Source organism: Camelus dromedarius, chromosome 6 (genome assembly GCF_036321535.1).
Source record: "Camelus dromedarius isolate mCamDro1 chromosome 6, mCamDro1.pat, whole genome shotgun sequence".
NCBI classification, from domain to species: Eukaryota; Metazoa; Chordata; class Mammalia; order Artiodactyla; family Camelidae; genus Camelus; species Camelus dromedarius.
Window position 1 is genome coordinate 33,319,304 of NC_087441.1, and position 17,895 is coordinate 33,337,198.

Here is a 17,895-nt window from a genome sequence, read left to right on the forward strand (position 1 = left end):
AAAGTGCCAGAGGGAATCATGTCGGACAGAGGTTAATCCTACGCTGCGTGAAAAATAAAGATGGCAGCTGGTCCACGGAGCTACACAACAGGGACCTCTGAACAGTAAAAGCTGCAAGGACTGGCTGGACACAAGGCAAAGCCCTCTACACCTTTTAACACCAAAAGCCCAGTAAGTGACAGGACAGGAGACAGAACCACCTCCACGCCAACGCAGACCATAGACCTCTGCCCTGGACATCGCAGCTGCCCCCAGCCCACGTCCCCACTTCTCTTCCTGCCACCCTGCTCCTCAAACACAGTTTATTCTCCACACCGAAGCCAGACTCTTTCCAAAGCATTAATTTTCATTTACAGCTCTACTAAACCATCCAATGACTCCTTATCATAGTTGGAACAGAGATCAGCTCCACAGAGGGCAAGCCGGCTCTGCGTGTTCTGGCCCACACCCACCTCCGGGAGCCACCTCCAGCCAGGCTGCCTCTGCTCCCTGTTCCTAAGCACAGCACACCTGTGGTCCTGGCTTTGTAGACAGACTCTCGGTCCCGCTGCCTGTGATGCTCTGCTCTGTGCCCAGGCCTCTGTTCCACAGCCTCCAGCTGCTCACCATTCAGCTCCCACCTCTCCACCTGTATTGGTCACACTGTCCTGAGCCCCTTCTCTCTAGCCTGGGTCATCTGCGCACTCTCCCTCCTTATTTCCACTGATGTATTTTTGAGTGCATGTGTGTACCGGCTCACTCCACCTCACTTGGAGAGATGCCCCACCCTACCACCCTTCTCCTGCTCTCCCTGTGTGTGCATCAACAACCACTCAGACAATAGCCAAGTTCCAGTTTTTTCTACTCCCATAAACACAGCTTCTTCTTCTGAGATCCACTTAAGTCAACAATTCAGCAGTTATAACATTTCCCTAATCTTTGCCTGGAGAGCTTACTTTTCACCTATTCAATTTCAAAACTTGCTAAGAGGATGGATCATGGACTATACTGTCTCTTCACATAGTGATCAGCATAGTACTAGACAAATTCCATGCTCAGTAAATGTTTTTAATAGAATAAGAACGATCTTAGCTCCCCCTGTGCTTTGATTCCCTTAAGCCAGCTGAGTACTAGAGAATGGATATTCTACAGTGTGACTACAGAGAAAGAAAAGTCTTGACCAGTGGAAAAGATTTCTCTTTGCAAAAACCTCTGCAACTCACTAATTATCTATCAGAACCTGTGCTTCAATTTGTTTTTCCGGAAGTGGTGATGAGGTTACTAGTAATTCTTCCATCTTGTCGTAGCTACAGTTTTATGGTCAGAAGCAGACACGCTGTAATATGACTGTGTAGGGTTAGGGTAGTTTATGGCCCCAGATCAGCGTGTCGTTAGCCAGCCTGTGATGAGACTGCCAGCTTGACCTTGGCCGCAACAGCACCCTGAGCAAACCAACAGGGTTTTATCAGATCTGTGTAGATTATAACAAACCAAAAGAATCCAAAATTTCTGTGATTTTTTTAACATCTTAATTTTATTAATGATACAAAAACATCTTACCATCACTAATAACATTATAGCAATGTTTTAGAACCAGCTTCCTTCTTTTTAAAAATCTTCGTTCAGCATTTAGTGACACTGGGCCTCTGACGTCTATATTCAATTTATTTTGATACATGGTTTTAATGACTGTATATACTGAAAAAGCACCCACACAGACAGAGCTGCAAAAAGATACCTTGTTGCCTGTGCTTACTAAATCATTAAACTTATTTTTATGTCTCACCAACCAAGTATTCAAAAATTGTTGATGAAATTCAGCTAGTAGAAGTACATCTTCCCCAATGTCAGCTGTTCTTGCAGCTAATCATAAAGTGCTATTTTTTAAACAAATGGGGTCAAAAACTCTCTGAAGCAATTTATTTGGGTAATTTTTAAGCATGATTGAAAATTCTGCTTCCAAATTTTGTAAGTTTGTAGTGATTTTAAAGAGAAAAGTCATATCTGAACAAACAGTATTTTTCAGAAGTCCTAAAAACTAAAAAAAAAAAAAAAACCCAAAAAGCAGCAGCAGCAAATTCTTGGGAAAAGAATTACTATTGTTTCAAATGTTTTCTTTTCAAGCATTCCTCTAAGTTCTCCCTTTATCTTAAGGGTGAAGTCTCAGTGCCTCACAAAGTGACATATTAAAAACTAAGAACAACAACAAAAAAGCTACACCCAAGGGATATCTATTTTTGGTTGATTCCAACTAAACCTGAAATATATGAATTTACCTGGAAATGACTATACTTAGATTTATACAAAACAAGATCAGCAAATAATCTTCTTGTGACACACAAATAAATAACCTTGAGACTTTCACACACACACACACAGTTGCCACATAAAGCACCAACACACTGGCCACAAAGCGTATTTGTTTTTAGGAGCCTATTCATTTTGAAGTGTTTCTTTTGCAAACAAACAACCTTGAGAAGGAAAAATGGTAATTTAAGGAAAAAAAAAAAAAACACTGACGTTAATGGTGAGACTAGTTACAAGCAGGATTGAACTAGAACTCTTGGGATTGGACCTGTCACTTGCCACCAAGGGCACCTCTGGAAGAATAAAAACCCCCTACTCTCTATAGAACTAATGAAAGAATTTCACCTTCCCCACCAAGGTCTCACGTTCATACAAAAATGGCACAGCAAGATCCGGCCATCTCAAAGTCATTTCTGATTTGATCCAACAGCTCTACCTAGACACAAACTAATAACTAAACTGTAAACATTAGGGGAAATGGCATTATCAAAGGAAACAAAACACTAGTGAAACACGATGACCAACTGTCTTATTTTACCTGTTGTTTTAAGTTAAGCAACCAGGGGCAAAAGCTGTGGTGATTTAACTTGCCGCTGGCATCTCAGAGCCTCAGGAACACTGTGTATGGCCAATAATCATGTGAGGAAATAAGGCAAGAATCAACACCACAAAAGGGAAGTAATTTGCTAGATAGCCTACAATTAGCCTCTGAACCTTACAGTAGAGAATATTATTGAGGCAAATGGTTTAGGAAGATTTAAAAAGGGATTAGTCATTTACGTGAATGAATAAGCACAGAATTTAGTTACCTGAGCTGGGGACTAAGAAAAGGCACATCATAAAAGCAATACACCCCTTCTGTTTCAGGGTGCACGGATCCTGAACCAGGAAGAGATTTCTGAGCATAACATATACGCTCTGGAAACCCAAGCGGTTACCTATTTGAGAGGACACTAATCAAATGATAAAGTCACCCAAAGCAGAATATCATAAACCATAAAAATCCAACAGTGGACCAATTTAACAAATATTAGCTAGGGTCATTAATTCTAAGATGTCATTAGGTATAATGTAATTTCTGTATAGAATATCCCCTGATTACAAAACTGTTACATCAAGTCTTTTTATTCAGAAAACTATTCAAGTTTCCCAAATATTATTTTAACCACTACTGAAGCTGAAGTTTTGACATAATGGAAATGAAATTACATGACATAGAATAATTTTAAGTGGTGTCAATAATCAGAATAATTAAAAGCTGCCCCTGATCTCAAGATATTTCAGTTACAATGAAATTATGTAAAATATTTAATTTTAAATGGAGATAGCTTTTATGTAAGCTTTGCTTAAAACTAAGTGAAGCTTTATTACTAAATTATTCAAGGATAAAGCACCAAAAAACCTCCCACAACAGCAAAGTATATTAATCAATATAATAATATGAATAGGAAATACGCAATTAAATGGTTGACAAGACATGAAATATTAAAAATGTTGAAGTTCAGGTCAAAAGCTTTACTACCTAAATTCATAACATTCTTGATTTTTATTTGAGGTAGTGTAGTGGTTTAAAAATACGACCCCCAATCCTTTTATATGTTCACAAAAAAAGTTGGGGTCTAGGTCTCTTCACCTTGAATCTAGGCAGATTGTGACTCTTTGCCCAAGTGATGCTGAGTGACTTCCAAAGTTTAGGCAGAAGAGATCATGCAGCCTCTTCCTGGCTCCCTCGAGAACTTGCCCTGGGGAAGCCAGCCTCCATGTAAGAAGCCCGCTGCCCTGAGATTGCCATGCGATGCTGTCAAGGCCACGTGTCAGCACGTCTGCAGGCAGCCACAGCTGAGCATCCTGACAACAACCACATCAGCTGCCAGCCAAGTGAGCGAGCTCACATCTGACGACGGCCGCATGAGAGGCCCAAGTGTGAACTGACCAGCTGAGCCCTTCCCAAATTCCTGACCCACATGTCATGACCAAAATAAAATGGTTGTCTCAAGTCCCTAGGTTCTGGAGGAATCTGTTAAGCAGAAGGCGTAGTAACCAGATGGGTTTTGTAGTTAAAGAAGCATCTCAGGGATAGATGGGACGCCAGGACAGACTCAGGACACAGCATCCCACTGCATGAAAAATGTAAATATATTGCAAAGTAAGACATCAAAAATTCAGGTTCAAAAATCTACCTTAGTGTTTCTACCAACCTAAATACACTATAGTTTACTCTCAATCATTCACTCGGTCTTTTTAACAAACATTTATTGAGCACCTACTCTATTTTAGGCTCTGTGCTAAGTGCCAGTTTATAAAAGCAGCTCAAATAATGCTGGCAAGGGGGAGATAATTAATCAAACATCATATCATCACACAAACATATAATTACAAAAGGGGACACAAATACAATGGCTGCAGAGTAAAAAGGACTCTAAAAGCATTAACAGCAGGACTGGTTCAGTCTGGAGCCCAAAGGAAGGCTGAGATCTGAAGGATGAGGAGAAATGAACAGAGGGAAGGACACTACGCCTGGAGAGTAGCAAGCTGGAGTGACAGAGAAGAGACAACCGAGAGGAGCAGAGGCCAACCTCATCGGCCGTGTTATGAACTGGAATCTTTCTGTACAGAAATGGGAAAGTCTTGCAGGTTTTTAAGTAAGATAACAAAATGTTGAGATTTTCACTTTAAACACCATCCTGGCTATCTATTCGGATGCTTTATATTGACAACACTAGCCTCTGATTTATTATTTATAGAATAACTATATAAGTCCACTACACAAGTATTCATTTCATGCCTGCAACATGCCAAGGGCTAAGAAATAAATCAGGAAAAAAAAAATGAATAAGGGCTCTACACGCATCAAACTTTACAGTTTAGTGGGAACATACATGAGGCAGTTTAAAAATAGTGATATAAGAAGAATCTCATAGTGAGTCAAAAGGTTGTCAAAGAATATAGGAAGGATGCTTAATTCAGACCTAGGGGGTCAAGCAGAAATCTCAAAGGAAGAAATGTCTAAGCTGAGAGAAGAATGAGTGAGTGTGAAAGAAGCAAACAGAGGCAGGGGAGTAAAGAAACGAAAGTAGATCTCCCTAAGACAGAATCTCATGTCACTCAACTGAAGGCTCTTCATTAAGAGAGTCACAGAGTGTTCAATGAATAAAAAGAAGTTAAATATGGCTATAGCCTTGGGGTGGGCACTTGATAAGAAACAAAGTTAAGAGTGGTAAACGGGATTCAGCTCACTCAGGCACATGTAAACCATGTTTAGATTCTAATCTAAAAGCAAGAGTCAGACACTGAAAGGCAAACGAGGGGAGTGCCAAGATCAGTCTTGCATCTTATAAAGCAACTCTGGCTGTAGTGTGAAGAATAGGTTGGAAATGGTCAAGACTGGAGCACTAGGGCCAAGTAGGAAACCATGGTTATAATCCAGGAAATAGTGGAGACTTAAGCAAGGGTAATGCCAGCAGAAATGGAGAAAAGTAGAGGAGAATATAGAAATAATTTTAGGAGGTAGAATTGAAAAAAAAAAAATTGGTGATTAATTAGAGGTGGGAGGTAGGAAGAGGAAGAACTCCATGATGACTCCCAAGTTTCCAGCTTGGGTATAACTGATGGAAACAGGGAACCCCAAAGGGAGAGCAACACTTGAAGGGTATGGGAAGGAAGAGGAGGAAAGGGAGATTTAATTTTGAGAAGTGTAAGGTGGCTGTGGTGGAACCTGCAGGTGGGCATGTCGAGGGGAGGGACAACTATATGGTACCAGAGGTGAGAAGAGTGATCTCGGTTAGAGATAAAGATTTGGAAGACAAGAGCACATAGGTGTTACCTGAAACCATGGGAGTGGATGACATGGTCCCACTAATAATACCCAATGTGAGAAGAGAGAGGGTTCAGTAAGGAACATGCCGACACCAACATTAAGAGATGGTAACATAAGAGAGAGATCAAATGGAAACAAAAGGAACGGCCAAGGGAGTGAGGAAGAAAACAGGAGAGTGTGCTGCCGTTAAAACTTAACATTAGATCAAACCATAGCTCTTTTAAACTCAATCCCTCTTGACTTCTTAGGGATCTTTCTCTGGATCTAAATTTGGGCAAGAGCCTTCCACTTCCTCAAAACATGTAATTAAGTTCTTCTTTTTGGACTGGAAGACTTGGGATTTTTGTACAATATAGATATAAACTCAAAAGAGAAATAAAATAAACATATTTAACCTATAAATAAGATAATAAATACAAGACTGTAAAAAGGCCATGGGTTTTAGAGCCAAGTGGCCCTGAACTGAAATCCCACCTTTGCCTTCCTAGCTCTGTGATTTAGGGCAAGTTATTTAATCTCTCTAACCTTGAGTTTCCTCATGTAACATTCTACTACCTACAACACAGAAATTGAGCTGTTCCTGTTTTCTTGAACTCATTCTACTCAGAAGGCCAATCCCACCAGTGCCAATGAAAACAGCACTGTTCACAGTTACAAATAACCTCTCTGTGGGGAAATCTGATGGTCAATTTTAATCCACATCCTGCTGAAACTATCAGAAACATTAGACAAAAATGAATACTCTTTCCTTTTTAAAACATCAACTTTTTTTGGCCTTTGGGTAACTGCTCTACCTTGGTCTTCTTCTTGCCTAACCAGCCCATTCCCTTTCAGACTCCTTGGTGGTCCTTTCATATGCCCCAGGCTCTGCAGGTGTCAGCACTGGTATGCCCAGACTCAGTCCTCAACCCTCCTTCGCTGTCTGCTATCACGCCCCATCTGGCCTCATGGCTTTATCATCTTTCTGTCAAAAGCATTCAAATTTACATCTTTTGCTCAGATCTCTGCTGAATGCCACACACCAACTGCCTATTCGATATCTTTTTGTGAATGTCTAAACAGCTTTTCAAACTTAGCACGAACTCCTGATTTTCCTTAAAACTAGTCCTCCTACAGTATTCCTCACCTTATTAAATGGCAAACCCATTCTTCCGATTGCTTGGGCTCAAAGCCTGAGTCATCCTGGACTCTTCTTCTCTCAGCCCACACCCAGCCATCAGCGCACCCTGTCAGCCTGATTGTCACGATATATACAAAATTCAACAGGTTCAAACCATATTCACCTCTATCACCTTGGTCTGAACTATCACATCTCCCCTCTGAGTAACTGGCATAGTCTTCTAATGGATCTTTGTACTTCCATTCTTGACTCCCATAGATAATTCTCCAAAAAGAGCCAGAGTAATCGCTCTTAAAGCTTAAATCGTACCTGATTAGCTCAAAACCCTCTTCTACCTTCTCATTTCACTCAGAGGAAATGCAGATTCTCTACGGCCTTAAAGCCCTTTCTGATCAGCGTTCCCCTTCCTTCTGCTGTCTCCTTATCGCTCCCGCCTCATCCATTGTGCTCCAGCCACGTGGATCCCGCTACCATTCCTGGAACACCCCCAAGCATGCTCCTGGCTCTGGAACTTTATACTTGCTGTTCCCTTAGACAGCCTCATGGTTTGCTCTCTCACTGTTGCCATTGAAGATCTCTGCTCGAAAGTCACCTTGTGAAACAAACCCTCCCTGACAACTCCTAAAAACACTATACATATACAAAGAAAAACCTCCTCCCCAATACTTCTTATCACCCTTACCTTGTTTCTTTTTCTCTATAGCCCTTATTACCCCCTAAAGTACTAATTTACTTATTTTACTATCAATCACCCACCCCCCAGCCTAATATATAAACTCCGTGAAGTGAGGGGCTTTATCTGTTTCAGTTCTCTGTATCCCCAACACTGCTAACAGTGCCTCATATGTAATAAGTATTTACTATGTAAGGGAATCAAAATTAAATAATAAAATGTGTAAAAATGATTAGAATATAGATGTTCAATAAATGGTTATTATTTGTGAAAACTTAACAATTCAAGTATAATTACCCCAAAATTGATGGGGCAAATGGTACTGATAAAGTTGAAAGAGAATGTTATATTCTAGAAATTATTTTCCTCTAGACACTGAAATTTTATTTTAAGACAGAACTTGACTTGGGAAGGTTCATTTAGTTTATCACATAAAACCCTTCTGATAAAGTGAATTTGAAAAAAAAACAATTTTTTTAAAGTATCATAACTTTAAAGATTTGGCATGGTATCATGAACGATCCAAAACAATCTTAGCAAAATTATGTTTTCTTTTAAATAAAGGTAATAAATATTTTGAAAGAAGAAAATTATTTACTAACATTCTATTTCTAACAATTAGAAAGAGCTCTGAGACATATGTGTATTAAGAAAAAAGTAATGAACAGATTTATTACTTTGAAATAAACACCATAGGAGGAATTGTAATATTCCTACCAAAAGGTTAGCTGGTGTTCCAGAATTGCCTAGATAAAATCCTCCCAGAAAGAAAGCAGAAGAGAAAAAGAGACCCACAGCTGACTGGGTACTTAAAGGAAAGCTCATCTATGCCACCAGACAAAGCTTGAAAGAAATACTGCCAACCAGGCTGTAATGTGGCTCCTTAATACATTTATAGAGTATCTCAAGGTCCTTGACATGCAGGTAACCAATAAAGGTTTGTTAAATGGTCAATGGTACCTTAATAAATAAATAAGTTAATTATAAGAAATTATCACTCAAGTATCTGTCTACATGCCCAACACAAATTCTTAATAAAAAGTTAGGAGCTCAAGTTCTAATGTTCTCCTTTTTCTGTCTCTCACATGAGGAGTAAGGAAGAGCCTTCAAGTATGAAAGTTGAGCTCTACTCTAGGGAAAAAAAATCAGTACTCTAAAGGTTTCAGCTGACGCCTGAGGTAAGCAGTACTAGTCTTGTTATTTGAGATCTGGTAGGCAGTGGCCCACAACGCAGGGTTTTTCCACGTGGCACTGTCATCTCCAGATGTTGGAAGAGATGGGAAGGGAGACGCCCAGGCAGAGCCCGGATCAGGTCCTGCTGGCCCAGAGATCAGCCCTTGACAAGGGATTGATTCTTCTGTAGAAATCAAGTGGCATTCAAAATCAAATTTTGAAAAAGTAAGAAAAAAAAGAAAAAAATTATTAAAGAGAAATGAAGACATTATTAAAAGGGCTATCATAAAAGAGACAGAAGAGGAAAAAAAGTGCATGAGTCAGCAGGGGTGGGAGCAAATGTTACGCACACACACACTCCAAACACACGCACACACACACTCATTCTGTACACAGAAGAATAAACTTACATACGCCTTAATTCTCATTTTTCAAAGTGGTAGAGTGATTTAACAGTGTTCAGTCTCATTCCTCACATTTTCAGGACTACCAAAATCACACCTGGCATGACAGGATCTGTAAATTCACCTGTGTGAAGGAGCTGCGTGCAAACTCCATACTGAACATGACAGTTTCTAAAAATATGCAGGTAGCTTTAAGGTGTAAAGGGGGAAAAGTAGGTTACACTTTTACCCATAAAAGTCTGGATGACTCAGAGTGTAATAATAGGATAGAGAAGCCTTCACCCCTAGGTCACTGATTCTAGGGTAACTAGAGTAGACAGTCATTTTAGGACATTACCAGCTAGCAGCTGTTTTGTTCACAAACTGTAGAAGAAGTGTGTTGCTTGTCTCTATTAATACTCATCTGACAGGTGTGTACATTCCAATTCATATGCATCTGCCAATCGCGAGCACTTTGAAGCAGGGCGATGAAAACAGCAACAGCTGTTACCTTTAGAAAGCCCTGAGCATGCCCAACTCTCTCCTTCCTTCATGTAAACTACTAAATATTAATATTTCACATCCCAACAGATTTTACTGTCTAAAACCAAAATCATAAAGAAAAAGTACCTGTGGAGGATTTCTGAAATGACTGCAATATGATTCTATGAAACAAAGAAGGCAACAATCTTTCCTCCTGGAAAATGTGGTAAAGGCCAAACCAGCCAGGAAGGTCAGGACTCATAATGGTCAGTGACCTGCGAGGCTGCAGACATCCCTGGGGCTGCATGCTTTGGCCGCTGTCATACATGCATGCATGCATAGGTTACTGGGAAATGTACTTCTAAAATTTAGGTACCAAAGATTTACGTACCCAGGCAATATAAAACAATTAAATTCCCACTATCTCTGCCATGGTGCCTTAGGACCTTTAAGTCCACCTCTATGTAGTGCCAAAGATTATAAAGTGTCAGTACAACCCTTCACCATGGCAACTGGAAACTGGATGGTAGCTACTGGCCTGTAAGAATTTCCACTAAGAAGGGTTCTCCACAGCCCCAGTCACTGTGATAATGGGAGAAGAATTACATTTTGAAAAAAATAAAACTATTATTTTAAAACCACAGAATGGAGGTATTTAGGTCACCACCTAATCTGCTAGGTCTATACTGAAATAATGAAGACACACCCATCGGCCTTTGCCACATATTCAGTCCATGGCACTAGCACAAACAAAACATCATCTAAAAATCTGCATCCCTAGCTTCTAACTTCATACTTTCTCTCAAAGAACTCAGCATCTCCTTTTTGAAGAATATTAATTTAACTAGGCAATATTCCAACTCACATTTAGTATGCATTTTTAATGTTTGCATAAAACGCTTAATAGGGACTCTGATCTATTTTCTTAAATGATGTTAAATAATGCACTATTTGGCACAGACTCAAAAATGATGAAAAAAAAATCACCAAAGACTTTTTATTTCAAATATGTCATTTTACTTTAGAAGGTCTTAAGATCCCTGCAAGTTCAAGCCTGACAGATTTCCTTCTGTCAAACCCAAGAAACCTTATAAAATAAGAAGAGGGCTCTCACTATGCCCTTTTGATCTGATTCAGTAAGGCAAGAAAACAACTCTGCAGTTTGATTTTGTTCTGCTTTAGAATTGGTGTGTCATTACAGATCATGGTCTGTAATTCCATTTCATTGATGAAGAAATTAAGACACAGAGAAGTCAAGTGACATGGAAACACAGACCCTCTGAGTAGAAGAGACCTTAGAATTAACAAAGATCAGAATTACAAACACAAGCTTCGTTTTACCCAAGTGAAAAAAATAACATTTTCATATAAGCTAAAAGCTTGTTTAAAAGCTCTTTCATTCTAAGTTTAATAACAAACTTAGAGCAAACCTATTATTTTTGTCTACTTTAGGTCTTTGTCTCTTGTCTTAAACACCAGGAGTCTCAGAATAGAATTTAGTGCTTAAGCAGGACACCACTTTCTAGCCGTGGTTTCTGGGGCAATTTCATCCTCTCTTTGTCACTCAGCTCTTCACAAACTTGGTAACTATTAGTTGAGCATGTATTATGTGTCAGACAACACTCTAGGGGCTAAACACATGGTAGGGAAGAAGTCATGTGAAATCTCCTGTCTTCATGGAAATTAATTACGTAAGTAGAAGATATAGAGTATTTTTAGCACTGTGGAGAAAATAAAGAGCAGGAAAGGAGATCTGGAGCGCGGGGCTCAGCTTTAAGAAGGGTGGTCAGTGAAGGCCACACAGTGACATCAGCATACAGAACTAAAAGGGAGAAGGGGGAGGCGTAAGCAAGCAAAGGGGAGGCCCTCAAGGAGGATATTCCAGGCACAGGGAATAACACATGCAAAGCCCTGAAGTAGAAGCATGCCTGGCCTGAGTGACTCATCTTTCTGTTGTTGTTTATTATTTTAAATATATTTTTCTTTATTGGAAGTTCTGTCAAATACTTGGAAGAAGGTCAGGAACATACACACCGCCATCAATACTGCAGACAACCTTCAGATACTATGTCACTCCAGAGGAGGTTTTAGTGGTTGTGCATTGCAATGACACTTCACTCACCTTGCCATCCTCCCCTCACTCATTCCTCCTCCACTGGAGATCAAAACTCTGACTTCCTAAAACTAACTTATGGAGGTAAAAAAAAATTATTTTTGCTTTGGGGAAAGGGCCACCTTAAGGAAATCAAACTGCAAGGCAGAGTCCCCCAACCTACAATGACCTCACCTAAACTTCTAAACCCACTGAATTTGTACCCAGCATTTAAGAGTAAGTGCTACATAGTATTGTTTCTCTATCTGATTATATGCTACCTTGTATTGTTCTTACCTACACACACATCTTGTATACACACAAGGTGGCTACCCTGAAGCAGGGCCCACACCTTGGGAATGTCTGAATCCCACCACAGGGCTTTTCACACGGATGGCACTGATATCTGTTTGACAGTGATGTCATAGGAACTGCCACAATGAGCAGTGGGCTTTCCTCTTGTTTGAAGTATCTGTTTATGGATAAAGCATGAAAGAGACATAGTCCCTTAACTGGCGTTTGGATAAACTCAACCATCTTGGCCAAGCCACTGTTTGTGTAACATTCCATTCTGTCTAAATTCCCCTTTTCGTTTTCCGTTGGGCACAGGACGCACTTTCAGTCCAGACACAAGCATGGATTAGCCACAATACACAGAGGAACTGCACCTTGTGAAACCCTTCAGCCAATGTAATTAAACACTATTACGGGAATACCGACATGAAACTACCAGACACAGGGGCTATAAAACATTGTCCCATAGAGTTCAGCCAGACAAACAGACACATAAGGAACACCTCAGTGCATGCAAGACACGCAGAAGTTATTTTGAAAGTACACAAGCAGTGGCCTGGAGGGGGAGGTAAGGCTTCACAGAAAAGCTGGCACCTGAACAGCCTCAGGTTTTGAAAGATGAATAGGCCTGGGACAATCAGACATGGGATCAAAGGGCATTCCGGATTGTGCAAAACACTGGCAGAAACACAGCAGACTGAAAACTGCTGGAAGGACACATTCACCACCCGCAAAGGAAAGTCTGTCTACTGCACTCTTAAACTTTCCAAGAAAAAAAGAAAAAAACAGGCTTTCAAATAAGGAGCTGAGGGAGGAAAAGTCTGACCAGCGCTTGTTTTGTTAAACCTCTGAGCTTTGCTTAGCTTTGTTTTGCTCTTTCTGTTTTGTTCCCTCTTAAAGAAATAAGCACTCTGCTGGCGTAAACTTCAGTGAGAAAAAAATACTTCAACTTCACCGTGGAAAAAGAAACTGAAAAGTGGACCAGGTCTGAGGAATAAACAAATTAATAACACTTTTTTTTTCTGGACTATTTAGGTGGAACAAAACTTCAAATTCAGTTATCATGCATTGCAAACCTTCTCTTCATCAACTCAATACACATTTATTTTCCGTCCACTGTTTGTTAGTTTCTGGCATACCAGGCCTCTGAGGTACTCTTACTGCCCTCCTCTTTGAGCAAGCACTTGGCTGCAACCTAATAAAAGAAAGCAGCAGAGGGCAATTCACTTGTACCTGTTCCTTCTAAGGTTGCCAATCAAAGCCTGCAGCTCACGCAGAGTTAAATTCCAGTTTAGTTAACCGGTGAAGACAAACACACTTTTCTAAGGACAACAACTGAGAAACTGGTAGAGGTCCTGGGTAATGGTGTTCATCACCTCTTCCTGTGAGCAGGGAGCTGGCGAGCCGGACTTCCTGGCCAGCGATCTGGAACGCTGAACGGGGAACAGAGGAGGGACGGGGGGCTGAGGTTACCTGGGAGCTCAAGTAGACTCGGAGGCACTCCTCGCACACGGCCTTCTTGCAGCAGGGCAAGGGCTTGATGGGCTTGTCTTCCAGGCACACCCGGCACATCAGCACCATGAGGGGCGCATAGGGATCCCCAACCCCACCCAAGCCAGAGTAGGGTGGAGATCCCAGCAGGCTGGGCACGGAGAACGGCTCGGGCGCCAGGTAGAACTCCAGCTCGATGCTGCCACCGTCGGGGGACAGGGGGTCCGATGGGAGCGACAGCGCGGGGCTGGGGAAGGAGGAGGGCGTGCTGGGAGGGTTGGTCACCGGCGGAGCCCGAGGTGGCGACGCAGGCAGCGAGAGCCGCTCCGCAGAGGGGACCTCGGGCAGGTCGTTCTCCACGCAGAACACGGAGCAGAAGACTTGTTTCTTGGCGGGGGGCGGGCGCCGATGGCCCAGTACGTCCAGGACCAGTCCGTCCGGGGTCCCGCGGGTCCTGGGCTCCGGCTCCTCGCCGGGGGGCGCCTCCTGCTGTTCATCCTCTCCCTCGTTTCGGTCCCCTGCTTCCTCCACCTCCTTCACCAGCTGCTGTTGCAAAGCCTGGGGGTTGAGGGGCCCAAGGATGGCCAGTCCCGCGGGCCGCCCCGGTGCGTGGCTCTTCCTCCAGCTCTGTGTCCCCCGGCTTCTCGCGGGCTCCGGGGTGCTCGGGTCCCCGCACCCCGAGTCGCTTCCGCAGCTGCAGCCGCTCGGGTCGGAGGAGGCGGCGAGGGGCCCTGGAGCCCCGGGGCTGTCTCCCCGCGGCCTCGGGGGCTCGGGGTGGCCCGTGACGCCGCCAGCAGGGGCCCACGCCTCCTGGGGCCCGCCGTCGCCGCTCACGGTGCTCTGCTCCTCGCCCATCGCCGCCCGCGGCCCGCGCCGCCGCTGCCCATCCAGCCGCCGGGACCCCCACCCGGAGCCGGCGGGCAGCGGGGGCAGCGGCTCGGCTCGACTCGAGGCTCCGCTTCTGCTTCCGGGTCCCTCCTCCGGGGCTGGGACGCCCCGAGCTCCCTCCGGGGAGCCCGTGCTCCCGGGCGGCGGCGCGCTGGGAGCCCGGCCCGGCCCGCTGCTCCTCCTCCTCCTCCTTCTCGTCCTCCCGCGCGGCGGGGCACCGCCTCGGGGGCGCCGAGGGCCGCTCGCTCCGGTTGCCGGCGCGCCCGCCCCACATGCAGGTCCGGGCGGCGCCGCGGCCCCCGGGAGCCCCAGGCGGGACAGAAGGGTCTGGAGGGAGGCAGCCGTCAGTCCCGCGCCATGGCCAGTTCCCGCTGCGGGCCCAGCGGCCGGAGGGCGGTGGTCAGAGTCAAGGGGCCTGTGGCGTCGCCGCGGCGCGCACCGGGAGGGGCAGCCGGGGCGCGAGCCAGCTGCCGCGGCCCCTCGGGGAGAGGCCGGAGCGCGCCACCTCCCTCTCCCGCTCCCGGTGCTTCACCTAGAGCCTCCTCGCCGCCCCTCACCCCACCCTTTTGGCGCACACCTCCCCACACGTACACACGCGCGCGGCCACCGCGCACTCACTCACGCACACCCGGAGTGGGTGTGATCTCAGAGCCACGATGCGCTCTCGCGCCCAGAGTTCACACTCGGTCTCAACCAAACCGTCCAGAGGAGGCAGACGGCCCTCAGGGCTAGGCTGTGAGTAGAACTTCCTTCGAAACTCCTCTTTACTGAAAGCTGGAACTAGAAAACACTGGCTACTTAGGATTTTGGTTTCGCTTGTTTCTCTTGGGTTCGTCCAATTTTAAATCCTCCAAACAGGGAGTTCAGAGAAATGACGCTAGGAATTATTCAGAAAGCTGTATACACAACTGTTTTCTGCTTAATGAGATAGGAAGGATGTTTGAAACCCACAAATATACCAAAAAGTGCTTTTAACCTACCTAGGGGTTATCCAACTGGAATCTTTACGAGAGCTGATAAATAGCGAATTTAAGATTTATTCCTTTTTCCTTCTTTTCAGTATCCTCTTAGGAACTTTTTTTTTTTTTAATCCTTTGAATATTACAAAATGGGTAGCATAAATTAGTAAGATGGTCTGGCCTAATTAATAAACGAGATCATTGGTGGAAATCATGAAAAGTTTCATTAGCGTAACCATATTAATCTCCCAAACTGTTTCCAAGACAACAATTACATTTGAGCCAGAACTTAATTATGTGTTGATCTATCTTTATTTTACAGGAAGTGTTAGTCACCCAGACTGGTGCATTTTAGTTCCCCAAAGCCAATGAAAACATTTTTGGGAAGCCAACCTTTGTGTGTTTTCATCTTGAGAGGGAATTCAATTTACACATTCATGTAATAGGAAGGAACTGTGAAGTGTGTAGAATTTTTTTTATCTCGTGGTTGTTATTGGGTTGTTCTAAAATATTTTCCAAATCAGATACAAATTCTAGAAAGGTGACTAGCTATGCTGTACTAAGAAAGCAGAATAACACCAAAGAACCTTTCCATCATGTGTGTCTGATGTTCAGTGGCACCACAAAGGGATGAATCCAATCAGTCAGCCTAAATGCCACCTCATTTATCAGTCTGACCCAAGAATAAAGAATTCTTACTTGGAAGATTAAATGCTATCAGGGATTTTTGTCATCTTGGCTAATTGATTTCCTGGTAACTGCTGTTTTCTCCAAATGATCCCAGTGTTTATTGTTTTAAAGGCAGGGACAAGAAGCCCACATGTATCTGTATTTTGTGTATGGCATCTGATAACTACTTTTCTATTGTTTCTAAAGGGATATAAAAGTAATCTGTGTTTTCTGGGTGACAGAAGGCTGAGAGTAAGACCAGAGTGACAATAATGGATACAGAAAAGTATATCTACGTAGTGTCCATAGGAATCAAACCCCTCAAGGTCCTTCTATGGTTTTTGGATTCCCTCCCCAGCACATATTTGTCATAGGTGTTCCAAGAACTTGTTCTTGCAATGCTCACCATTTTGTTCCTTATCCCTCAGGTGCAGTTCACTGGCAGTGAGTGACTTTGCTTGACACTGAACCAAGTCACTGCTAGAATTCCTGAAGGCTGCCCATAGTTCTGTAGTCTTTCTCCGTGCCATGACTTCTTCCTGATGGAATTCATCCAGCCTTTGTGAAAATAGAACCATGGCAGGCCATATCTCCACCCTCCAGACAGACTCAGACTTGCCTCAGTCCTGAGCCCAGCACCCCTGGTGTTCAATCTGGCAACCTTGGGACACCAGTAGCTTGAAGTTAAAATGGTGATCCTATCATCAGTTTTCCCTGAAATGAAATACATGAAGCACCTATGATAATTGTGCTGATAGGATTCATTTAAAAACAAACAAAAAAAATATTGGTTGAAAATACAGTTTTCATAGTAAAATTTTCACTTATCTAACACAAGCTTAATATTCTCAAATCTGTATATGTATCAGGCTGTATATAGTTATTAGAACATTCTAAATGCTCTCACCAATATTCTGCCACTACTAGTTTCAACTTCCAATATTTTGTAATTTGCAGTGAGCCATGTACCTTCCCTAAAACCAAGACTTGAATATCAGGAGACAATGTCAAGTTTGAGAACTGACATAGACAACTGCAGTCAACTGTTTGTGACGGTTACTGAACAGTATTTTTTCTGTTACCACCTTTCCTATCCTGGTCTTCAAACATGACTTGATTTTGCTTCCCTGGAAATTTTTATTCAGACTTTAATTAGATCATTAAAGAGCCTAGATTTATTAATTTATTAGAAAACTTATAAAATATCAGAAAAGCTGTGAATCACTTTAATTTTACATATTAAAAGCAAAGTTAATTTCTTCACAACTGTTGTGGAGAAGAAATACATGATGTTTAAATAACGTGAAATAATTATACAGCAGATACCTGACTTGTTTTTCTATCCGTCCTTCAACTATCAAAACAGGTAAAAGACCGATATAATTTAATTTAAAAAATTCATCTTCCAAAGAGGAGTGAATGTGATGGAATAATTTTCTAGGTCTGCTTCTGAAAGACACAGCAGAATGTTGGTCTTCACTTTCTTATTTTCTCTCTTCTTCACTCATGGAGGAAGAGAACTTGGAATCATTAAGAAAAATAACATTTTGTACTAAATAGTACAAAA

At 42.8% G+C, this 17,895-nt stretch overlaps 1 protein-coding gene across 1 annotated transcript in view; it reads right to left on the bottom strand.

The window, feature by feature from the left end:
- The window catches only part of RNF217 (ring finger protein 217), a 108,420-nt gene extending 93,637 nt beyond the window's left edge, over window positions 1–14,783 (bottom strand). Inside the window, exon 1 of the mRNA XM_010988600.3 lies at window positions 13,795–14,783. Within this exon, the coding sequence (XP_010986902.3) occupies window positions 13,795–14,667 (873 nt within the window). The 5' untranslated portion in view covers window positions 14,668–14,783. The remainder of the gene's footprint in view (window positions 1–13,794) is intronic.
- Between the last annotated feature and the right edge of the window lie 3,112 nt (window positions 14,784–17,895).